This window comes from Oryx dammah, unplaced genomic scaffold (assembly GCF_014754425.2).
Source record: "Oryx dammah isolate SB20612 unplaced genomic scaffold, SCBI_Odam_1.1 HiC_scaffold_26, whole genome shotgun sequence".
In the NCBI taxonomy this organism is placed as follows: Eukaryota; Metazoa; Chordata; class Mammalia; order Artiodactyla; family Bovidae; genus Oryx; species Oryx dammah.
In genome coordinates this window covers 76,382,718-76,408,419 of record NW_024070210.1, presented here as the reverse complement: position 1 = coordinate 76,408,419, position 25,702 = coordinate 76,382,718, and the positions used below count along the sequence as shown (strand labels likewise).

The 25,702-nt window shown below is 39.5% G+C and overlaps 1 protein-coding gene across 1 annotated transcript in view; it reads right to left on the bottom strand.

Annotated features, from left to right (window-relative positions):
• The window catches only part of RPGRIP1 (RPGR interacting protein 1), a 53,677-nt gene extending 28,692 nt beyond the window's left edge, over window positions 1-24,985 (bottom strand). The window contains 14 exon segments of the mRNA XM_040227140.1: window positions 1,434-1,551; window positions 2,010-2,153; window positions 2,613-2,773; window positions 3,931-4,073; window positions 5,649-5,722; window positions 6,779-6,925; window positions 7,762-7,785; window positions 11,813-11,918; window positions 13,197-13,328; window positions 13,846-13,943; window positions 15,096-15,302; window positions 15,304-15,373; window positions 18,320-18,452; window positions 24,967-24,985. Of these exon segments, the coding sequence (XP_040083074.1) occupies window positions 1,434-1,551; window positions 2,010-2,153; window positions 2,613-2,773; window positions 3,931-4,073; window positions 5,649-5,722; window positions 6,779-6,925; window positions 7,762-7,785; window positions 11,813-11,918; window positions 13,197-13,328; window positions 13,846-13,943; window positions 15,096-15,302; window positions 15,304-15,373; window positions 18,320-18,452; window positions 24,967-24,985 (1,576 nt within the window).
• Between the last annotated feature and the right edge of the window lie 717 nt (window positions 24,986-25,702).

The following is a 25,702-nucleotide window of genomic DNA, read 5'->3' as shown; positions in this document are numbered from 1 at the left end:
GCAATGGGATATAAAATAAAGATATGTGAGACAGTCCAACTAAATCTGTGCGTTACCTCCCATATCCAACGAACCTGAGATGATATATAGTCTGCTTCAAATTGGAGTATCTGAGTTGTCACAGTGTGTTGATGACAAAGGTCCTATTTTAAGAGTTAAAGTAGTAGAATAAAGACATTTTGGGTACATCAGAATGTCTTCCTGCCCAGAAGTGGAATACAGGCGCTGATGAGCAGTTTCTTAATTGATAAGATTAACAGAACTAAAGAAAACATTAAAAGTTTGCATTATATGATACAAAGTCAATAATTCTAGCATGTAAAGAGCTTCTAAAAATTAATAATACACTATTAAGAAAAGGGTTAAGGGCAGGGACAGGCAAGTCTCAAAAGAAGTAATACAAACAACTGGTAAACAAAGAAAAACTCTTTAGCCTTATCAGTAATGAAGGAACTATAAGTTAAAGCAAATGAATCTCCAGAAGTAGGTAAGGGTATTACACTGCACTATCCTGGGAGAAAGATCCTGAATCTGAAAGACAGAAGAATTTCAATACAAAGGATTTCCCTTGTTACTTGGCAGGGACTTTTTAACAGACTTACCCTGGTATGCATAAGTCATGCTGAATGACCCACCTCCCTTTACTCTAGTTTCATGCTCACTCAATATCCTTACTGATTCTGCTTTCCCAGAAAAAAGTTGCCCTGAGCATATTCTCAAGGCAGCAGCAGTGAAAGAGCCACTATCCTAGAACAACAAATTAACATTCTGGTATAAATCTCAGTCTTTAGTGCATTTGGTTAATATGAGTCAGGTATCTCACCACTGAGTATAATAACAAAGCCAATTTTCTCACCATGTAAGGCTGGAGACCAGATCCTGGTCACCAGTATACTGAACTAAACATAGAAAGTATCACATTATAAAATTTGCATAAGTGTCCAGCCACCTACACTGCTTTGTAGACATCCACAAACTGCAACAAAGAATTCAGGAACTTTCCGAGAGAAATCATAGAAAGAGATGATGAGAGAGGAGTGGTGAAGCTCTGTTATCTCACAAACGCTGTGATCTAGGCCTGGCTTCAAGAAACAATCTTGAGAGAAGGCCCTCACTCACCTTAGGACCAACAGTGATACACTGATTTTCAGAGTAGATTCTGCAATGTCTGGGCCCTGTAGAAAATCTCCAGAGAAATCAGAGAAAATACCCTGATATGATGCAGGAAAAGAAGCTGCTGGCCATGTATTTAAATAACAAAGATGATAGGATAAAGAACAGGAAGGCTAAGTCATATACTGAGACACAGAGGGGGCCCTCTTGACAGGTGCAGAGGGCAGCAAAGGCATTTAGCCATGTGACAGATCCTAAGATGAAATGAACAAACTACTAAGACTTGCCAGATACTGGAAGGCCATGGCTTCTTAAAATACCTTCCAGCTGATTGATACGCTTGTTCTTGAGGTCTAGGAGTTGATTCAACCTCTCCAGTTTTTCTTCGTGATCTTTATTTTCATTATCGGCTTTTGTCATCATTGCTTCCAGTTCCTCCTGAAACGAAATAATGTCTGAGCTTCGCTATCTCAGTGGCCCAGAACCGAAGGGCCCAGATAAAAAGGTGGTACTTGGTGGGTAAAGGAGACTCCACTACCTCCTTAGCAGGGCAGATTCATCCACTAGAAAAAGGCTTGGATTCCTTACAGACTCCTCCAGGACCAGTTGTGCTGTTAGTGCCAAGGGGTAGTATTTCTTCTGGGACTGGCAAAATTTAAACCCAGAAGCTTCCCACTTGCCATTTTCATTAGCTGGCCCCTTTGGCTTCTATTGCCAAGGTGCCATGGGCATGTGTGAGCCCTCAAGTGCAAAAGACAGCACACTTGTGTTTGCACAGGACAGCCTATCACCTTGCAAGAGCCCTGGAAACTTGGGTCTTGCTTCATTCCCAGTTTTGTATGTGGTTCCTGTGTGCCCATTTATCTATCCCCTTCCTGTACCATCTTTCCTTGCACCTGATAACACACGTTGATTTTGCGCTGCAGAATAAGCATGTCTCTGGTCTTTTCTAGTTCCAATGTGGTCTCTGCATGCAATACTTGCAACTCACTTAACATCTGGGACAGTTTTTTTTCTTCCTGGTTTTTTGGTTCACAGGGCTACAGAGGAAAAAGCATTGGTAAAACAGAGTATAAATATGGTAGTATAGTAATAACTATTGTCTAAAGTAGCTGCTGGTAATCATAAAGTACCAGCAGCAGAATCTATTTCAAAATGTAGAAGAGAACCTGTGTTACTTCACAAGGCTCTCTACCCTAGTTACTCATGTTCAACAGAAGCAGTGAGTAAGTTATACAACCTCCAATGGATGTTTGCTCTTCAGCAGATCATTGCAAGTCCTCATCTGGAAAAGATTCTAAAGCTTATGTACAGTGTGGGGAAAGTCTGTGCAGTTCATGAGGCTGTCTCTACTCTAAACCTTCTCATACTCTTCCAAACAGTGTCCTCAAACAGGACAAAATGTTATTCAGTGAGTTTTCTAGTCCCTTCATCTTTCAGCAGATATTTGCCAGGTATCCCTCTGTAGAGGAGACTTGCTTGATTAAAGATGCTCTTACCTGTATCTGAATGGTCTCTTGAAACAGAGCTGGGTGAGTGGCTGGTGCAGATTGCCTGTCAGGAGATTGGGAAAATATGCTTATATTTTGGAGATCCTCTACTTCCTGTTTATGCTTCTGAAGCAAGTTGGTGACCTCAAGCTCCAGATCTTTGTTTTGAGCTGAGGAAAAAAAATACAGAAAGCTGAAACTCTGTGTTACCAACAACCATGCTAAAGTTGGCCCAAATGTGAATTACACTTTCCCACTAATGTTTAATTCATTTTATAAACTTGCCCTTAGAAAAGTAATTTTCTCTGATTTCTACAAAGGGATTCTAGCTTATTGACCGAGTTGACACTTGGAGTCCAAAAACAACAAAAAACATCAGTAGAGCTATAGTATGGAATGGGGTACTAACACCACCACAGCAAAAATCAGAGCCACTTGACTGACTAGGTAGTCCAAAATTTTTGACAGTATCTCCTCAATGCTTCCCCAACTTGGTCTGACTTCTATGCTATTGGCTCCCTGTGACACCCACCTCCACACCCACTCTGGGCATTTGGACATTTCTATGTGTGTTTCAGGGAAGGAAGGTGATCACCATTTAAACTGATTATTTCACTATCAGGCATTAGAGAGGAAGTTACATTAGATTACCCACAAGACCTCACTCATACTTCATACATACTACAAGGATTCTTAGCAAGTACTCCTAAGCTTTATTCTTTTATGGTTCCTGCCTCTGTTTTTCTTGATGTCATATTTCTTTTCCTCCACTCTGTCATGTGAATATACTAGAATATGATGAAATATAAATTTGATAAGACTAAATATCAAGGTCCAGACCAGCGAAAAGAGAGGAGACAAAGGTCTCTTTGACAGTACTTAAAAATATTCAGAGTAACTACTGTGATCCAAGAATTAAGACAGGGGGAAATGCCAGTGGTAATGAAGATCAATAATCTGCTTCTCAATTTCAGGTATTAGATGCTAAAAAAGAAAACAAAATACTTTCCAACCATCCTAAAATGATTGATGAGAAGGCAGAAAAATTCATTTTCAATACTTTCAATAAATAGTTTAAAACATTACAAATTAAGAAGTGGCGTTCTCTCACATGGAAAGTCATCGTGTAGGGAAAAGTATACGTGTGAGGTAGGTGTCATGCTTCCTTGATTGTGAATCTGATCTGACTGCCAATGTTCTTAGTCTAATTATCCAGTAACCCACCCCACACACAAATAAGATCAAGAGATGGGGTTGGAGAAATGCTGGCCCAAGCTTCTTTCTCCCCTACCAGATGTAGAGGATGCCTCATTTGAAAGAGACCTACCTTTCTCTTGTGAAAGCTGAAGTAAGATTTCTCTCTTCTCCTTCATCTCAACATCCAGTTGATCCTGCAACTGAGAGACTTTCTGCTGTAGCTGTTCTCCAAGCTCATGGCTCCACTGAGGCTGATTGCTGCTATTCAGCATGCTGAAAACAGGCAGCAAGTAAGGAGGGAGAGGAGAGTTATCAGATGGACACTCAAAGTTGGGTGATAGGACGTCTTTATTACAGTTTCAGCATCTCCTGGGCCTAGTTCATCATTCATTTCCCTACATGTTTTTTTCTGCTCCTGCTTTCTCTGTAACTGTCATTTACCAACTGCCTTGGAACTTTTGGGTCCTACTGAGTTGCTTAGTATCACTTCTGTTTAAGTCTCAAATAACCCCCTGAGCAAACAACCCAAGTCTTATCTATTTCCCAGGGAACTTCTCCAGCATGAAGGCTTGCTTTAGGCAGGGAACTGTGTACCAAGACATTCTCAGGCCTGTTAGATTAGAAATAAGGAACAGAATATTTCCTTTTTCTCTTACTCCTCTGTCTACCTTCACCGGCGGCTAGTTTAGAGAGTGCTCACCTTTGAATCAGATTGTAAATTACTACTGTAGGGCAGGAACTAAACTCTCAGTGAGTGTATCCTGAACACCACTATATCTAGATGACAGGGCAGACTCATCGTCAATGTAAAACACACAGTTCTTGATTATTTACACAAGTGAAGTTGACACAACTGAATTATTTACACAAGTGAATTGCTTGTGCAATCAAGCAATTATTTCTACTTATGTCTTTTTCCTATTTATCATTTTAATAAATGTGGTCTAAAAACAACTTGTTTAAGCTAGTACTGAGATTTCTTGGCACTTTCTGCCCATACATTACATGATGATCTGAGAAGATAATGTTATGAATAATGAAGAGAAGAGGCCAACAGTAATGTTTGTCACAGGGAGTCTTCAAAGTGGGTAAGGCTGACACTTACTTCACTGCATTGAAGAGTGTCAGTTCTTCCCAGGATGCTCCCATGCAACCTCTCCAATCTACACCCTGCTGTCCTTACGTTAGTCAGAAGGAACGTTTAATTTTGTAAAACTTACAGTATTTTTAATTTTAAAATACATGAATATATATTTGTTGTGAAAAATTAAAATGATACAGAGCTATTTAGAATAAAAGCCCTATTTCAGTCCTTTCATCTCATTAAAAGTTTGGGGATCCACCACATGACATAATTTAAACCACAACACATTATTTTGAAATTTATATTTTCTTTTAACAGTATATCTTAAGGCATATAGGTCTAATAACTTTATACTATTTTAGTGTGGGGGTACAACATGATTTATGTAGGCAATCCCTCTCAGGAAATTTTGACTGTTTCCATTTTTTTTTTTACTTTTACAGATTAAAATAACAATGCAGGAATATTTAACATTCTTACTGCAGAGGTATCTTTGCACATACACAAGAGGATTTCTTTAGTTTTTGTTTCCAAAAAATGGGTTATCTGGCACAAAAGAGATGTACCTTTAACGCTTTGATAGATAAGGTCAAATTCTCTTCCTAAAAGAGTCTGTCAATTTATATTCTCACTGTGTTGAGTACCAGTTTCCCTGTGTCCTTATCAAGACTAAGAATTATTTTTATTGTTTAAATTCAGATTGTACTTTTCTATAACTGTCTTTTATAACAAACAATGTTCTGAGATCTAAACTTGGTACTTACTTTTCTAAGAGTTTGTCATAATTGTCATTCAGCAAGTTTCGTTCTTTTTCCAAATCTTCAACTCTCTCCTGAAACTAAGAATGATAATAGAATGCTTGAGATAAAATTTTAAAATCCATTGCCTTGCACAAGTTCTCCCTTTTCTGTTGCGGGATGGGACTCGTGTGGGAGATTTTCAATATTCATCCCCATGTCTGTGAAGATCCGCTCAACTAGAAAGACCTGAAGCAATTTAAGGTGGGAGAGAAATTATTATTGGAATTAATGAGGATTCCCTGAATTAAATTTTTTTATTGTTAATAAAAACATTTCTTTTGCATTTTATACAGAACCTGAGCCTGCACCATGACTTGACAGTTACCCAGGGGTTCACAAGACAGTATTATCCATCTCAACAGTGGTTCTGGGGATTAGGGATCCAGGTAAACACAGGCGGGCACAGCAGGAGTGTATTTGTAATCCTTTCTTAAAGAGAAAAGGCAGTAGAGTCTTCGGAGTCATTGGAAACCTGTGCATATGGGGCTTCTAAAACAAACACTGTACTGTGAGCTCTTGGGGAAGGGCAGGATAAGAACCCTGATAAATAAAGAGATATTTGCTTGTGGCAGGGAATGAGGAGGGAGGCGTACTATCGAATTAAATTTTCATGACGTCTAGGTTTCTACTGTGAGGAAAACAGCAGAACGTTATAAAAGAGAAAAGACTTTGGAGAATAGTTGTTTAGTTGCGAACTCGTGTTTGTCTCTCTCGTGACTCCACGGGCTGTAGCCTGACAGGCTCCTCTGTCCATAAGATTTCCCAGGCAGAACAATAGGAGTGGGTTGCCATTTCCTTCTCCAGAGGATCTTTCCAACCCAGGGATCAAATCTGTGTCTCCTGCATTGGCAGGTGGATTCTTTACCACTAAGCCACCAGGGAAGCCAGATGTAAATGTAAACCCCAGTTTTTTTCTAGTTTTACACCATTACAATACTGTAATCTTGAGCAAATTATTCAATCACTTGGAACCTCATTTTTCTCATTTGAAAAAAAGAAAAATACCCATATTTTTGCTCAGATACACTTTTTAACATCTTTGAAATTGGGAAGTAACATACAATTGATGGTATCTTTCAATTATTGTTATTTACCTCCTTCAGGGTTATCTGCAGGATGGACACATCTTCCATTTGGCTCTTCAAACTCACAGCCTTCTTGCTCTCCTCCTTGAGCTCTGCCCTGAGCTCATTCACTTGGCTGAGGAGGGCATCGTGGGCTGCGCCCAGGATTCCCTGATTCTTGGGCAAAAGGAAAGTTGCTCTGGGAATGTTTATAACACTCAGCAGGAGGGGGTCTCAAGAAACCAACAACCCCAGCATCAGCATTCCCTAATGGATGTCTCAAAGAAGGGTTTTGATTTAAAGCACGGTCCTTTGCGCTGTAAAATAACCTTGTTTCTCACCCTAGCATGTCTCAGAAAGTATCATTTCCCTGTTGGTGAGGATTTTCCACTCTGGGAAACTAATTCATCACTGGAGCCTTGATTTTCCCGAAGTTCAAACTCAACCCTAATTCTAAGTAAAGTGCCACCTTTCTCAATTGCCTTTATCTTCTAAGACACTTAAATGCTTTTTACAATGACATATTTCCCTTTGTCCACCTAGCAAAGTGACCTGTTAACTCTAGAAGTTAAATGCATTTTTCTGATGGATCCTTCTGAAAGGAACAGCTGTGGCTGATCATGCAAGGAACTCGACCTTAATGACTCTTAATCATGGACGTTTACCTAGCTTCACCTGTACCCCACTCATAGAGGTACAAATATTTAATAACACCAGAGAAGGTTTGCAACAATTTTTCTATATCTCACCACCTCAGGCATGCTAGAGGACTACCCCTGGGAAAAATTCTCTGTAGCAATAGGCTCAAAAATACTGTTTCAGACCTTATATTTTAATTTTTGTGAAAACAATGCAATCTGTATTTTCTGATAATAGTGACAGTATCATTTGTCTTAATAAAATTACGTTTGATTTAGTTGGCTAAATTCTGGTGTTACGTTACTGAAGATTCATTTGGGTTTCATTCCTCTGATTATCAAGAAACAGAGATTTAAGGAATCTTTATTAAGTACCTTATGGAGCAGAGTTTCATATGCCTGAAAGAAAGAAATAGATGTTATCCTATTGATATACCAAGTTGATATTTATTTTGATATTTATCTCTGTAATACAAACATTTAAATATTTATTTTAAAAGATGTTATGAACATTTCCCATAAATCAAGTCAATCTGTGTGCCTGTTTACTAACTGCTGCTCCCTTTCCCTGATCTAGCTTGCCAGGCAGTCTGTGAATATAATAGATCATGGCGTTTCTTTGCAAGGGTCAGTTATGCAAATTTGCATTGCACTTGGTGGATTTTCCAAGAAAGAGTATTTTTATTTTCAAACTAGGTGCTATCTCTTTACTCATCATGCTTCAGAAAGGTCACTTTACAGTTTTGGAAATAGAAATAACAACAATAACCAAACTCACAGCAACAGCTTCTATTATTGGCTAAGTAATTACTCTGTGTTACATGTTACTGTGTGTTTCATTATCTCTTATATTATGATCATCATAATTCTTTCACACTTATTATGTCATTTAATATTTACAGCAAATCTGAGAGGTACTGTTACCTAAACTTTAGAAATGAGAAACTCAAAGTTCAGAGAGCTAAGTCACTTGCCCAGAATCACACAGCTTTCAAGAGACTGAGGGAGAGCTATACCTCAGCCAGACTCCAGAGTCTGCACTACTGACCTCATGTCACTGATAGAGATTAAGACAGAGATTAGGAGGATGAAAACTTCTCTTAGTATATGTGTAATAAAATATGACTAGAAATGAAAACTGCTTTAAAAAACAAGCTGTAAAACCTACATTTAAAAAAAAGTATTCACCACTTTAGGTCATCTTTACACTACCACTAATATGGGTAAGGACCTTCAATTTAGGATGGCTTTCTCCCTTTTTCCCTTCAATGCAATGGAGGAATGGATGGATTTTTAAAATATGTAATTCCTCAAATATAGCTATTTATCCATATAATTTTAAAATATCTTCCTTTCCAGATTTCCCATCCTTTCAGTGTTACCAAAATTATTCAACTCAAAGGAATACAGGCATATGCACAGTTCTTACAAAATACAGTTTTGAAGGTTGATCTTATAAAGATACCTTTGTGCTAAGTTGCTTCAGTTGTGTCCAACTCTGTGAGACCCTAAGGACTGCAGCCTGCCAGGCTCCTCTGTCTATGGGATTCTCTAGGCAAGAGTACTATAGTGGGTTGCCATGCCCTCCTCCAGGGAATCTTCCAGACCCAGTAATCAAACCTGGGCCTCCTGCATTACAGGCAGATTCTTTACCGCTGAGCCACCAGGGAAGCCCCAAAGATGCCTTTGCTGCTGCTGCTGCTGCTAAGTCGCTTCAGTCGTGTCCAACTCTGCACGACCCCATAGACGGCAGCCCATGAGGCTCCCCCATCCCTGGGATTCTCCAGGCAAGAACACTGGAATGGGTTGCCATTTCCTTCTCCAATGCATGAAAATGAAAAGTGAAAGTGAAGTTGCTCAGTCGTGTCCGACTCTTAGCAACCCCATGGACTGCAGCCTACCAGACTCCTCTGTCCATGGGATTTTCCAGGCATGAGTACTGGGGTGGGGTGCCATTGCTTTCTCCAAAAGATGCCTTTAATCCTCATCAAAACAGACATACCAAGGGTAGAATCAACTGTAGCTAATCCCACTGAATGGCACCACCATCATTTAATCACCCAAGCTAGAGATGCAGGCATTATCTCTTATTTCTCCTTTTCCCTCACCACTCTACTTTGGTGATAAAGTCTATTCTTCTAGTTATGGACCCCTAACACAGTCCTTTCTCTGTGAGCCTCTTTCACTGCCTTGGTTGGGACCCTCATCCTGAATCCCCTGGATCACTGCACTCATCTTTTTTACTGACTTCTTTGCCTTCAGTCTTATATCAGCCAACCTATCATTCACCCTGCTGCCAGGTCATCTTTCTAGTAGTTTTGTCATTTTTGAGAAGTTCAAAATTTCAGAAAAGTATAAGTACTATTATAATAGTCATCTATAATCCCACTACTCAGAATTAATCATTATTAGTACTTTATAATAGTTTTTTGAAAGTATCATTTCTTTATTAAAATGTATTTCAAAGTATTTTGGACATTAAAAAAAAGGCAAAGTGATCTCTTTGGGGAAAAAACTGATGATCAACTTGCTTAAAACCTTTCTGCAGCTCTCCACTGTCTATAGGATAAACTCTAAATTCCTGCTAAGAGCTCCATGACCTGCTCCCTGATGTTTCTCACCTCTGTGCCTTGGCCTACACCACTCTACCCCTGGAAAGCCCTTCTCTTTCTCTTGCACACTCATTAACACATGCTAAACTGTCAGTGTTCAGCGCAGGAGTAGAATCCCTTATGAATCCTCTTCAGATCCTGCAGCCCATTCTCTGGTGGATCCAATGACCCTGTCCTTTGTTTTCCTCTCATACCCTGCTTGCAGAGTACATCATGAGAAACGCTGGATTGGAAGAAACACAAGCTGGAATCAAGATTGCTGGGAGAAATAGCAATAACCTCAGATATGCAGAGGACACCACCCTTATGGCAGAAAGTGAAGAGGAGCTAAAAAGCCTCTTGGTGAAAGTGAGAGAGGAGAGCGAAAAAGTTGGCTTAAAGCTCAACATTCAGAAAACGAAGATCATGGCATCCTGTCCCATCGCTTCATGGAAAATAGATGGGGAAACAGTAGAAACAGTGTCAGACTTTATTTTTTGGGGCTCCAAAATCACTGCAGATGGTGATTGCAGCCATGAAATTAAAAGACGCTTACTCCTTGGAAGAAAAGTTATGACCAACCTAGACAGTATATTCAAAAGCAGAGACATTATTTTGCTGACTAAGGTCCGTCTAGTCAAGGCTATGGTTTTTCCCATGGTCATGTATGGACTGTGAAGAAGGCTGAGCGCCAAAGAATTGATGCTTTTTGAACTGTGGTGTTGGAGAAGACTTTTGAGAGTCCCTTGGACTGCAAGGAGATCCAACCAGTCCATTCTGAAGGAGATCAACCCTGGGATTTCTTTGGAAGGAATGATGCTAAAGCTGAAGCTCTAGTACTTTGGCCACCTCATGCGAAGAGTTGACTCATTGGAAAAGACTCTGATGCTGGGAGGGATTGGGGGCAGGAGGAGAAGGGGACGACCGAGGATGAGATGGCTGGATGGCATCACTGACTCGATGGATTTGAGTCTGAGTGAACTCCGGGAGATGGTGATGGACAGGGAGGCCTGGCGTGCTGCGATTCATGGGGTCGCAAAAAGTCGGACACGACTGAGCGACTGAACTGAACTGAACTGAACATACTCTGCTTGGGGATAGTTGTACTTGTCTATATCTTGTCTTCTCACTTTCACAAGTTCCTTGAAGGCAGGAGCTGTATTATCTTTTTAACCTTTGTATCCAGTGCTTTGCACAGTTCCTCGTAGTCAATAAATGTTTATTCAGTAAAATTATGGTGCTAATTTATTATTTAGACTCTTGATGCTCTATTTCTACCATTCAGATATTGAGTTTCTATTGTATGGTAGTGAGAAGAGTGTGAGCCTTGATTCCAGATAAACCTGGACCCAAATTCTGCTCTTCCTCTTACTATTTTAATAACTTGAGCAAGTTATTTAACTTCTCTGTGGCTCAGTTCCCTCACCTGTTCAACATTACCTGTTAAACTTACCTTGACGGTTGTTGTCCGGCTTAAATGACTCTATGTACCTAGGACAGAGTCCATCACATAGAAAGTGCTCAGTAAACTGGTTTCCTTCCTCCCCTATGACTGCTCTTGGCTTCCCAAGTTCAGTTAAACTCTGGTTGTGGTCTCTGGCTTGGAACTTAATCTGACACAAGTTGTCCCCACTTAATTCCACCTTCGTGGGCAGGGCTTGAGTTGTAAGGCTTGGATTTGAACATCACCTGTAAATTTGTGACTTTTGACAAGCAACTCAGCTTCTTTCCTTTCTGGTCTCCCATGTGTAAGATGGAGAAAATAACACAATTTTCTTAACTAATTTATTTCACACCCCTCCCCCCAAAAAGCACAGCTGAAGATGGCAACTCACGGCCTGAACTTCTGTTAACTGTGCCTTTGTCACTGCCAAAGAGGTATTCCTTTCATGTAAGAGCTTCTTAAGTCGGATCAGCTGTATATTCTCTTTAATGGAAGCTCTGGAGAAAGAAGACAGTACCAAAATACCATCTGTGAATGGAGAGAGTGAAGGACCTTTCCCCTCTGTGGATACAGACAGGGACACAAAGGAAGATCGTTATTTCTGAACCTAAGAGACCATGTTTCCTTTATTATTTGAAAGGCACTAGGGGAGGATTTGGGTTCACTAGACTCTCTGTCGGTGATTTCCAGTCCTAGCTGGTTATTAGAATCATCTGGTGCAATCTTTAATCTTAACACTGCCTCAACTCTACCCCCAATTAATTGAAAGAGAGTCTCTGGGGTGGGACACAGGCATCTGTGGTTTTAAAAAGCCTTCAGGTTTAAAACTTATGTCCATACAGAAACATGAATGTGGATTTTACAACAGTTTCACTCATAACTGTCAAAATTTGGAAGCTACCAAGATGTTCCTCAATAGGTGAGTGGCTAAATAAACTGTGATACATCCAGACAATGAAATGTGATTCAGTGCTAAAAAGAAATGAACTATCAAGCCATGAAAAGGAGGAAACTTAACTGCACATTGCTCAGTGAAAGAAGCCCATCTAAACAAACAACACACTGTATGATTCCAATGAGATGAAGTTCCGGAAAAGGCAAAACTATGAGGACAGTAAAAGGAGCAGTGGTGCCAGGGGGAAGGGGGGAGGAAGGGATGAATAGGCAGAGCACAGAGGACTTTCAGGGCAGTGAAACTACTCTGTACAATACTTTAACAGTGCACACGGGATTAAATATTTGTCCAAACCCATAGAATCCACAACACCAAGAGTAACCATAAGGTAAGTTATGGACTTTGGGTGATTTTTGTGATGTGTCCCTGTAGATTGATCCATTGTAACAAATGTATTCCTCTGCTGTGGGATGTTGACAATGAGGGAGGTTTGGGTGTGTGGGGGAGGGAGGGGAAGGTGAGACGGGGAGGTATATGGGAAACCTCTCTACTTTATGCTCAACTCTGTTGTGAACCTAAACTGCTCTAAAAAAATTAAGTCTATTTTTTAAGCTTTTCAGGGGCTGAAGCAGAATGGGAGCTGAGAACCCCCACCTGGTGATAAGGATGAAATATTTTTCCTTCTATAAAGTGAAGCAAAACTTTTATTATACATAAATATCCCTTTCAAGGTAATCAATTCCATAATCCACTTGTGCCTCCAGGTCTACTTCTCAGCGTGAATTTAATCCCAAACATTCTCTATTCCTCTGAGATGGGTGAAAGGTGCCAAGCAGAATCTTTTTCAGTTCATTTGGGACATGGAATTCCACACTCTTACCGAAGCTCTGTGGCCTTCTGAGTACTCTCCAAAAAGCTTCTCTGTTCAAAAATTTCATCTTTGGACCACATTTTCTCAGGAGACTTGGGTGGTTCTTCCACTTGCATAGTATCGCTGGTCATAAGGTGGGCACTGTTAGGCATGCATAGACCAATGAACTTAGTCATAATTATATGACTTTGCTAAAAGAGATTTTTCTCTTAGAATTAGGAACATTTAACACACACACACAAAATAAATAGAAACCCCTGTTATAGGGGTTTAGAACTAGGTTCTTACATATATATATATATTTTTTTTAATTAGAGGAGTTAGTAATCTTGGCATGTGTGGAGGATAATCTTACCAAGTGTAGCTTTCCAGTGTCAAACAGAAATATAAGTTAATTATGACCTAAGGGGGTAAATATAAGGAGAAGGAATACCTTCAATTAAGGAAAGGGCCTTTATTTTCCTTTCCTTGGAAGACAGAGAGGTGCTTATTTTCCATTTTTAAGCAATGAAGTTGGAATTTGACCTAGGGATGACCTTCATCTTCTCTGATAATGCTGGAATGACTCAAAAGTGGCAGGGTTCACTTGTTCCCCAAATAAAGTTTTTCCAATTAAAGGTGAAAGAGTAACAACACAGGATAAAAGAAGAGAACTCACAGTTCGCTGGGTTCACTGGATACTTCACCTCTGGTTTTTTCATTTGTCACATGTTCCTTGAATGTGGGAGGGGCTGTGTAGCTCAGCCTGCCCCTTGACTCTGAAAGTTTATAGACAGAAGATGCAGCCTCTGGCAAGAGATTTCTCCAGAATTCTGGCTAGAAATGGAACCCCAAGCGCTGAAGGTAGGGAGACTTGAGACCTGGGGTAAGCCCTTATATGACCAATAATCCCAGAGGAGGGGTTCTCAGTTTTTACTCTTGGACTACTGATTTAATAAGGTAGCAGGACCATAGGCTCTCAGGTAAGTAAGAATAAATGGGAAGAAGAAAGAGCAGGGACTGTGTGTCTACTCTTACGTATCTTTGTTTCTAGTGCCTAGTATATAATTGGTATTCTATAGTGCTGAAGTTAAATTGAGCTGAACTTCAAACAATTTTTTTAGTTTTTCTCCTTTTAGCTGTTTACACAAAGATTTTGTTGGCTCAAGAAGGGAGCTTGAAAATATAGAACTGTGCTGAACAAAACCTAACACTGAGTCCCCAGGGCCAAGACACCTTATTTCCATGAATCTCAAATAGGGATGAGTAAGCCAGGTGAAGGAGGCACACACAGCACTTATTTAATTCAGTGTCGGGTTCCATAGCAGTCAGAGACAGTTAGCCACTTGGGATACAGGAAGAGGAGAAACTGCAGCTCCTCAATTAGCAGCCTGACTTCTAGGCCTGGACTTCAGGAATGGGCTTTGGGAATCTCTGAACCCATGCAGTTGTATGCAGTTTGTCTATGGGTATGGGCAGTTTTCTTGGGAGGAGGCCTAGCTTTTGCTCATAGTTTCAAAGGAGGCTCTTTCCCCCTCAAAAGATGAAGAACCCCAATTTTAGAGGCACAAATCACTCTGCCCAGAGTCCCATAGTCCCAGGAGAGGGGCAGGTCTTAAGATCACTGTCACTCACACCTGAGCAGGTCATCAAAGTGATCTGTTTTCTGATCCCTACAAAACTTGACCAGCAACTTTCCCTTTTCCTTGTCTGATTCTCCTCTCAATAGAACCTCATGGTGAAGTGAGAATTTTGAACCTGACATCCTATTCAGGAAAAAAAAAAAACATTTTGGAGAATAGAGAGGAACGAGAACAAAAGAGCAAAATGGGGGTGGTGGGCGGAATACAGCAGTGGGAGGAAAATGTGGCTGGCAAATCAATCCTTCCAGCGTTTTGACCCTGTCAGGGACTTGGCCCCGAGCCTCACCTCTCTTGGGTTTCTCGGCCTCCGGTGCCCCGGCGGTATGGAGCTGTCTGTGTCCCGTGTGGACGCGAGGCTGGGTGCGGCGGGGAGCAGGGGGGCCGACGCGCTGGAACTGCAGCTGGAGCTCGGGCAGCGGGCGGCGCTGGTGCTTGAGGGGGCGCTGCCGCCACTCTGCGTTCCGCCGCCGTCTAGCGGGCTCCAGGAGCTCAGGCTCCGCCGCGGCCGCCTCGGCCCGCAGGCCCCGGCCTGCTGCGGTTAGCCGGAGCAAGGCTGTTCTCATCCTGTGGGCAAAAGGAGAGCTGGTCGATCCTGCCTTCTTCTATGACAGCGATTATCTCTACAGTTTATTTGGTGGCAAGTAATCTGAACTGGGAATTGATCTTGGATATAAAATTAATTTTCTGCCCCCAATGATCATGATGTATTAATACAGAAGACTCTATATATAATTCTGTATATTTATTTTAAAATTATATGTCTTCTGTATTAATACATCATGGTCATTATAAACCATAAACAAAAATACTGAGTTAACAGGAGATAATTAAATATAAGTAGAAATTTTAATATTTACTTCTCCAGTCCCAACTGTTCACACATTCCCGTATATGTGCTCACTCTAAAAATTATTCCTGTATTAGTCCCCCTGGGTACATTGAGCATTACCTACAATGGATAGTCAATCACTATTTATTATCTTGACCTGAAATCATACTTTTAAATGTTACCATCAGATTCTGTGGTCCCACTGCCTGCCAGTTCTGACATTGACTACGTTGCCTGGGGCATGTCATTAACCATTTGGGTTCAGTTTCCTCATCTATAAATACAGGTACCTGCCCACTGGATTGTTTGGAAAAGGGCATGGCAACCCACCGCAGTATTCTTGCCTGGAGAATCCCATGGACAGAGGAGCCTGGCAGGCTACAGTCCATAGGGTTGCAAAGAGTAGGACATGACTGAAGCAACTTAGCACGCACGCATGCATTGTATTTTTATGAGGATTAAATAAGTTAATATATATAAAGGACTTAGTGATGGTGCATTGTAAGCACAGGTTGTTGTTTAGTTGCTAAGTTGTGTCCCATTCTTTTGCAACCCCATGGATTGTAGCCCACCAGGCTCCTCTGTCCATGGGATTTCCCAGGCAAGAATACTGGAGTGGGTTGCCATTTCCTTCTCCAGGGGATCTTCCTGATCCAGGGATCAAACCCACATCTCCTGCATTGGCCAGCAGATTCTTTACCATTGAGTCACCAGGGAAGTCCTGGCTGCTGCTAAGTCACTTCAGTCGTGTCCGACTCTGTGTGACCCCATAGAAGGCAGCCCACCAGGCTTCGCCGTCCCTGGGATTCTCCAGGCAAGAACCCTGGAGTGGGTTGCCATTTCCTTCTCCAGGGGAAGTCCTGGAGGAGTTAGCAATTATTATTATGCATCATTATGTCCAAATAAAGCTGCTTCTTTCCCAATTACAGCTTTAGCCTCACTCTAGTCTAGCCTCCCTGTAGGTAAGATTTACTGAGATATCAAACCCACATGCAGGAGATGTGAGTTTGATCCCTGGATCAGGAAGATCCCCTGGAGAAGGAAATGGCAACCCACTCCAGTATTCTTGCCTGGGAAATCCCATGGACAGAGGAGCCTGGTGGGCTACAGTCCATGGGGTAACTTGCCCAAAGTCAGAGGGGACAGTATCCAGTTTAGTCACTTACTATCTATAACCTCAAGTACTTTTTGGTTATCAACCAAGAAACAAGATCCCTTGGCCCATGTAACTATCTGACTTCACTGGATTCTCAAGTTCTCCACAATATAATAAAGAATCTCCAACTCTGAAGTGTTATGGCATACAGCAGAAACCTGCAATCTCGTAAATTCTAAATGAAACTCTGAACCACGCTTGGGGGTTACCATCGAGAAAGCAAAAAGCTGCTGCTGACTTTGGGAAATTGGTGGGACATAGCTAGTCCTCAGTGTTGTTTGAAGGTGGCCTGGCATTCACAGCTACATTCACAGCTAGGCCCTGTTATTGTGCTTTTGGATGTAATCTCACAGAACACCAACATCACACATGGCCACTCTGAGACCATGACAGAGTGATACCAAAGAAGTCTGCTGCATACTTCCATCTCAGCTCAGACAAAAGCAAGGTCACTGTCTCATCCACAAAATACCAAACATACTCTCTCCTGGCTAACCGGAGTGACTGCTGCTGCTTTCCCAATTACAGCGTTAGCCTCACTCTAGTCTAGCCTCCCTGTAGGTAAGATTTACTGAGATATCAAAACACAAAATTGTCCCTGCTTTCTGACAGTACCAAGTCGAGAGCAAATTTCTGTTACCTTGGAGCCTCCCCTAAACCACCCAGCTGAAGCCCAAATCCTGACAGACTCTTTCTAACACAGTCTTACTGAGATGCCCATGGTGTGCACTTTTTCTAGCTACAACAGTAAAAAAAACAAACTTGCCCAACTATAGGTGTGTTCCTAATGGTCTTTGGCTGGGAGGCATTGACACCAATATCTTTAAAATGTGTCCTAGAGATTAACCCCAGACTTTCAGAACTCTTATTTTCCCCATCTAGTTATCTACCCACCCTCCATCTCAGATTTCTTTCCAGGTCTGTACCCAAAAGACACACTTTTGAAAGCCAGTACCCTAAAATCACTATGTAGGGTATATTTTGGAGTTAAGAGCTTTCAGCTCTGCCATTCATTAGCTATGTCCTTGGGCAAGTTATATAACCTCTTTGTGCTCCCTTTCCTTCTTGATAAGGCTTCTTTCATTATATTAAATGAGTTAACATATATAAAGCACATATGACATGCCTGCATATAGGGAATGATCAACACAAATTTAGTTTTGCTTTATAAATAAAAACCCCTTTTCTTACTTGCCCCTATAGTCTTTAGTCCTTTGAGATTTTATCCATTCCCCTGTTCCCATTCTCTCTTTTGTGACCAGAGCAGAAGCCTGCCCAGTCTCTTGCTCTCTGGGTTAGAATAGCTCTGATGATGCTTTATGGACTAATGGCCACAGACTATTGATGGATTTGGCAAGAAAACAAAGCAATATTCCTTCGAAAACAATTTTTGGAGTTAACCATCCTCGCCATTTTAACTGTTTTCTGGTGTAGACATCTCAGGAAGATGCATTCTTTTTTGATTATTACAGTGAAGGTCTGATGTAGACACAGCTTTTAAAGATGTAAGAAGAACTCTGGGTACCTTTTGATCTCATCTTGTTGCTTCCAAAAAAGCTCCTTCACCAATATGTGCTCTTCACGAAGACGAAACAAACTGTCCTCCAGTTCATCCCGAGTCATCCTGCTCAAGGGTGGTTGAATTTTTGTATTCTTACCTAAAGTCCCGGAAGAGGGTAAATAGAGATTATTCTTATATGCAATGTTTTTAGCTCATCATATCTCTGGCTGCATCTTGTCCAGAGGGCTTGCATCTATTTTGAGTCAAGTGTTTAAGAGGAAATTCATGAAGTATATGAACTTAATCATTCTACGTCACTCTTGTATATGGAAAATCATTATATTTCATTCCAGCATGTGATTCAACCTCCTATCTGGAAAGTATATTCTCTTTCTAAAAGTAGCAAGTAGAGCTTTCAGTCTACTTCATTTTCATTTTTAATCCACTCTTTTATTTTTCCTCCTCATAATAATTAGATAATTTGGACTTAGACAAGGATTGTACCCATAACTGTCTTCAGAGCCCCCATAAGGAAAAGGATAGAAACGCTTCTTGAGTACCAGGAGTCACCATGTGTTTTTGTGGTATGGAGAAATTGTCCCCAAATCTGCTTCCTTGGAATAGAGCCTCTGCTTGATCTAAGCAGAGGAAACTGCAGTACACTATAAGATAGTGTTAGTGTTCACTAGTTTAGAATCAGTTCTGATCTGGAAGAAAAACCCAGAGCTTAAAATTTAAGCTCATAATTGTTAATTTTACTTCATTTGTCTTATCCTATTCTTTCTCTCTCTTTCTACATATATATATATTACATAATATTTAAAATTACATGTATTTTCTACATATTACTTTTCGGAATCACTTAAAAGTAAATTACAGACATGATGTCCATTTTCCTCTAAAGAACCATGGTATGTTTGATGGATACAGTATATCCATCAAAATCAGGAAATTAGCCCTAGTATTATTTTACCATCTAACCCATAGACCATTCAAATTTCAAAAATTTAGAATCGTGTGTTTCACTTGATTGGCATATCTCTTTAGTCTCCTTCACTCTAGAACAGTTCTTTGGTCTTTCCTTGTCTTTCATGACTTTGACATTTTAAGAGCACAGAGTAAAGGCCATTTCCTTTGCAGAATGCCCCTCAGTCAGGGTTTGACTGATGTTTCTTCACAGTGGGTTCAGATTATTCATTTGGTACAGAAACCCCACAGAACTGAAGCTATCCTTTTCTCAGTGCGTTGTATCAGTAGGCACATAATACCGGGGTGGGTTGCATCTTCTGACCCAGGGATCAAACCTGTGTCTCCTGCACTGACACGGGGATTCTTTACCACTGAGTCACCATAAAGATAATTGAGAAGTCTTCTTAAAACCCATTAATTAACAATTATTTTCTGGGGAAATAATCTGACACTGTATATTAGGACATAATGTTATATGACATTATAAAATTTTTACTGACTAGCTTTAGCATTGTTTAATGATTCCTGCCTGAATTACTGCTATCGTGGTCACCAAATGGTGAGTTTTTAATTCCATTATTCCTTCTACATTTGTTAATTGCATTCTACTATAAAAGATGTTCCTTCAGTGTGTTTATTAATTCATTTGTTTATCTGTATGATCTTACAGATTTTATTCAATGGGTTATAATCCATCTATATCATTCCTTTTAATGCTCAAATTTTTCCAGATTTGGCCAGTGTGAGCCCTTCCAACTGATTCTGATGTCCTTTAAAAATATCTCCATACATCAACATGAATCTGCCACGGGTGTACACGTGTTCCCAATCCTGAACCACCCCCTTCCACCTCCCTCCCCATACCATCTCTCTAAAATAAAATAAAATCTGAAAAATAAATAAATAAATAAAAGATAAAAATATCTCCACGATTTTTTGAGAACTTTCTTATTTTCTGGCACAATAAGATATTCTAGGCTCACCTTGTGCTTTCCCTACCTGAACCTCTTGTACCTGTTACCAGAGAAGGTATTTAAAAACCAAGATTTGGGTATTTTGTGTTCTTATGGCTATGTCCTCTCAGCTGACAGAGTCAGGAAGTGTATGCATATATACACACATATGTGCACAGTTACACATACACACATGTCTATTTCTATATGCTAGAAACCATGAGGGCACTCTGATACCTTCATATAAAATCCAAAATCACATGGTTTATTCCCATATTTGCATCTTTCTTCTCAGTGACAAATCAGTTCCCACTGTCCTCAATACCCCTGAATGAAACAAGTCTCCTCACTACGTGGGCTATGTTTTTATCCACGGCACTGTTGAATCACACTTCTGCCAGCTGAGTGACCCACTGATTCATACCTGTTTGCAATGGCAAAGACTTCTGACCCCACCAGCCCTGGCAGTATACAAGCCAATAATATTTTTTTATATTATACTGTGTCCTATTCTTTTACTTTTTCTTTTAAATTTTATAGTGAATTTATGTATATATTTATTTTTGGTTGCACTGGGTCTTCATTGCTGTGTGCAGGCTTTCTCTAGTTGCGCTGAGCTGCTCTTCACTGTGGTACATGGGCTTCTCATTGCCGTGGCTTCTCTTGTTGTGGAGCACAGGCTCTAGGCACACAGGCTTCAGTAGTTGCAGTACGCAGGGCCAGCAGTTTCAGTGTCAGGCGGGTGCGATGGCTTCAGTGGTTGTAGTATATGGGCTTAGTTGCATGTAGAATCTTCCAGGACCTGTGTTAGGGATCGAACCTGTGTCCCCTGCACTGGCAGGCAGATTCTTATCCACTGTACCAGCAGGGAAGTGGTTGACATTATAATGTCAACATTTTTAGTTATACAGCTTAACTGTGCCATAAATTACTATTTTCTTTTGGATGATGATATCAGAAAAAATATTAAAATTAATTTTTAATATGTTGCATTTATTTTTTTTGATGTGTACCATTTTTTTAAAGTCTTTATTGAAATTATTTCTGTTTTATGTTTTGGTTTTTCAGTTCTGAGTCAGGTACAAACTTAGCTCCTCGACCAGGGATTAAACCTGCAACCCCTGCATTGGAAGGTGAAGTCTTAATCACTGGTCTGCCAGGGAAGTGCCTAAAATTAACTTTTAAAAAATAAATTTTAAAATATATGCTATAAAAATATTCCATTAATGTGGTTTTATTTGTATGTGATCAAACTTTTTTCTTCCAAAGCAAAGTTTCTAAGATAAATTCAAAATTGCTTGGAATAAAAAAAATACAACTTCCATACCAATGAAGTTAAAAATGATGCAGCTGATTGTCAGGGACACTTAGCAGGAAAGTATGATCACTAGGAGGAAAATCTGTAGCATGACCAGAAACTTTTATGAAAATTTGCATTTATAGTTTACTTGATTTACTTTTAGCTATTTAGCTATATAAAGAACAGAAGGGAAACTGGACACCGTTTGTAATGACACCTAGGAAAGTTTCTTTTCCCACAAATCAAAAGTATAAAACCTTTACTTTGGCACCTTCTTCCATACTCCCTTTACTATGCTGAAGAAATATTGAGTTCTTTTAGATTTTTGGTTGTATGGATGGTCTCCAAACTGACTGAATTCTCTAGGTAATTATTTCCTGCACAGGGGTTTTCTGTCAGCAGTTCTATGTCTTTTCCAACTTTGACAACCATCTCAGCCAGTTTGTTTCATGTGCTTTATCTGTGCAACAATTAAAGCTTTAAGAGGCACAAAATCTCCAACTATGCACCATTAAAGGATATGAGAAACATAGTAGATTTCTCACTGAAATATTATGATCTAGTTTTCTCCTCTCTTCAAACCTACAGGCACCTGCTTCTGAACCTGATGGTTTAGAAGTTCTGCATATTTTCATCCTCAGGACCAATGGAAAGCTAAGCAGGAAGTATGTACTAATTCAGTCCTCAGGGAGTCAACATCAAGTCAACCACACTTTTAAATTTTGCTGAATTTGTGTTCCAGTTCTGAAGTCTCAATTCTTCTTCAAAATGATGACATTTAAAGGTATCTCCCAGAGGTTGGCCAAGATGGCCGAGTAGAAAGGGCCTGAGGTCACCTCCTATTACGGTCACACCAAAATCACAACTATCTGAAGAACAACAAAAGATCTCCTACAACCAAAGAGATAAAGCAGGAACAGCAAGGTAGGGGCAAGGTATTGTCAAGTCTCATACCTCTAGGTGGAAAACCCACAAACTGGAGGATAAATGCACTGTAGAGGTTCTCACAAAAGAGTAAGAGGTCTGAGACCCACATTAGGATTCCCAACCCAAGGGTCCTGCATGTAATGGTCATATATGACAAACCTACAGCTAACATCATACTCAACAGTAAAAAGCTAAGAACATTTTCTCTAGGATCAGGAACCAAACAAAGATGTCCACTCTTGCCACTTCCATTCAACATAGTTTTGGAAGTTCTAGCCATGGCAATCAGAGAAGAAAAAGAAATAAAGGGAACCTAAATTGGGAAAGAAGTAAAACTGTTACTGTTTGCAGATGACTTAACACTCCACATAGAAAATTCTAAAAACACTGGAAAACTACTATAGCTCATCAACGAATTCAGTAAAGTTGTAGGATATGAAATTAATATATAGATATTTATTGAATTTCTATACAATAACCATAAACTATCAGAAAGAGAAATTAAGAAAACAATCCTATTTACCATTGTATCAGAAGAATGAAATATCTAGGAATAAACATAAGGAGGTAAAAGACAGTACTTGGAAAAGTATAAGACACTGATGAAAGAAACTGAAGACAACACAAACAGAAACATATACTGTGTTCATGAACTGAAAGAATAATATTATTAAAGTAACCATACCACCCAAGGTAATCTACATACACACACAAAGAATGAAGTTGCATCCTTACCACACACCACATATTAAACACTAACTTAAAAATGGATCACAGACCTGAGTGTAAGAGCTAAAACTGCAAAATTCTTAGAAGAAAATATGGAAGTGAACTGTTGTGATCTTGGACCATGTAGTATTATATATGATGATATAAGGAAATTGGAACTCTCATACATTGTTAGTAGGGATGTAAAAATGTGTAACTGCTGTCAGAAATAATCTGGCAGTTCCTTAAAATAACAGAGTTACCATATGACCCAGCAATCCCACTCTTGGGTATATACCTAAGAGAAATGAAAATATATGTTTATATAAAACTTGCACATGAATGTTCATATCAGCATTATTTATAAAGGCCAAAAAGTGGAAACAACTCAAATGTCCATCAACTGATGAATGTATAAACAAAATGTGATAAAAGTTATAAAAAGGAATGAAGCATTGATAAATGTTACAGTTTGAATGAAATTTGAAAACATTTTGCTAAGTGAAAGAAGCTAGACAGAAAAAATCATATATTGTATGATAACATTTATAGCAAATGTCGAGAATAGGCAAATCCATAGAGACTTAAAGCAGATTAGTGATTATCAGGAGCAGGGAGTGGGGACATGGGGAATGTCTGCTATAAGGGTTTTTTTTTGGGGGGGTAATTATATGTTCTAAAATTAGGTAGTAGAGATGAATGCAAAACTGTGAATGTAGTAAAAAGGAACTGCACATTTTAAAAGAGTGAAATTTATATATGTAAATTTATATCCCAATAAAACTATTATGTATAATATACAGCATTTAGTATACATATTATATATGTTATATCTATCTCACACATATAAATTGTGAAATAAAACACATATGGACAGTTTAAATAATAATAAAGTAAAATTATTTTACTTTAAAAGTAAAAAATAAAATTTTATGCACATAAAATACATACCAGTTTAAGAAACAAAAGATTACTAGTGCCCTCTGTAAGTTCTTCATCCATACTATTTCCTTCTTTCTCCAGAAGTGACCACTATCTTGAATGTTGTATTAATAATTGTCTTGCATTTCTTTACAATTTTGTAAGGAAAACTAAAATGATTTATTTATTATAGAGAAAGCAAATTTATTATTTCAATGTAGGACTATATATCAATGTATATTCATTTTTCTGATCAATGGACATTTATGTTGTTACATTTTTCACTCTTTTGAACAACGCCGCTATAAATATTCTGATCTATGTCTCTTGTCTATGCAAAAATCTCTGCCATTTTATACTCAGAAGTAAAGCTGCATATTCAGTTTTACTAGCTAATGCCAAACTTTCATTCCAAAATGATCACACCATTTATACACCCATGAGCAGTGCATAAAATGCCCGATCTTTGAAATAAAACTTACAGAAGTGAAATCAGGTGAAGAGAATTAACAGTAGCTATGAATAGGACTGAGGAGTGGGAGTGTGTGAACAAAGTTACAAAAATGTCTTCAGGTGAGTGGGGAAGAAGTGGTAGTGGGGCTGTGCTCTCTCTTCTTTTAAATTGCCTACCTCTACTTAGTGAGAGTGAAGGGCTGATCACTTGCATAGATGAATGAGACTCGCTCATTTGTTCTTGGCTTGTGTTTGTGGTGCTCATAAACCCACACAATAAAATTTTTTATTATACAAACATATGAAGAAAACATTGAGAAGACTGAAGAAAAGGGCTGAGAGCAAAGCAGTCACTGTGAAGACTAGCAAGATGCCCCACAATAACAGACTGAGGGTTGTTTTCATTCTAGAAGGCATCCATCCTCAGACATCGAGTTTACCTTTAGAGGCTGGTATCATCAGAGGTATCGAGTCTATGTCTCTATCAGGTCCTTTGCTGTATGATCCTCCAGAAGATAAGAGGTAATATCATCTCCCAAGCTGTGAGAGATACCACAGGACACTAAAATAAAGGAAACCTTCAGTCAATTACTTGCAATGTGGGGATGTCGTCTGCAGGCTAGACTTAAGCGGTAGCAGAAATTTCTCAACACTTTCATGATGGTATAAGACATGGCATAGTCTTTTCTGTAGTGAAGTGAATCACTCTACACTAAGGGATAAAACCAAGCATTCGGTAATAATGATGTTATTTATTAAGAATAAAAGCAATTTTTCCAATTATAGAATTGATCCATATCATTTTGGATCATTTTTAAAGTGTCTGCTCAGCCTGGAAGCCAATGACCATCCCCTTTCTCTAGGAAATGAGCCTCTGAACCCCTCACTACTCCATTATAGGAATGTATTGGTGATAGGGACCAACACATCAGTAATCGGGTTTATAGTCTATGACCCAGTTCCTACAGTCATTGCTCATTAGACCAGGGGTAGACAACTGACTTAGGCTGGGCCAGTTAAATTCTTTCCTCCAGGCATTTGGAAATGGGACTAAGAGACTTAAATTTAGCCTCTGTGGATGACTAGAACTATTACGTAAACTTGGGATTTCTGGGATGGCCATATTCTAATTTGTAGCCTAAATAACTATGGAAATTCCATCTGCAGAGTCACTTC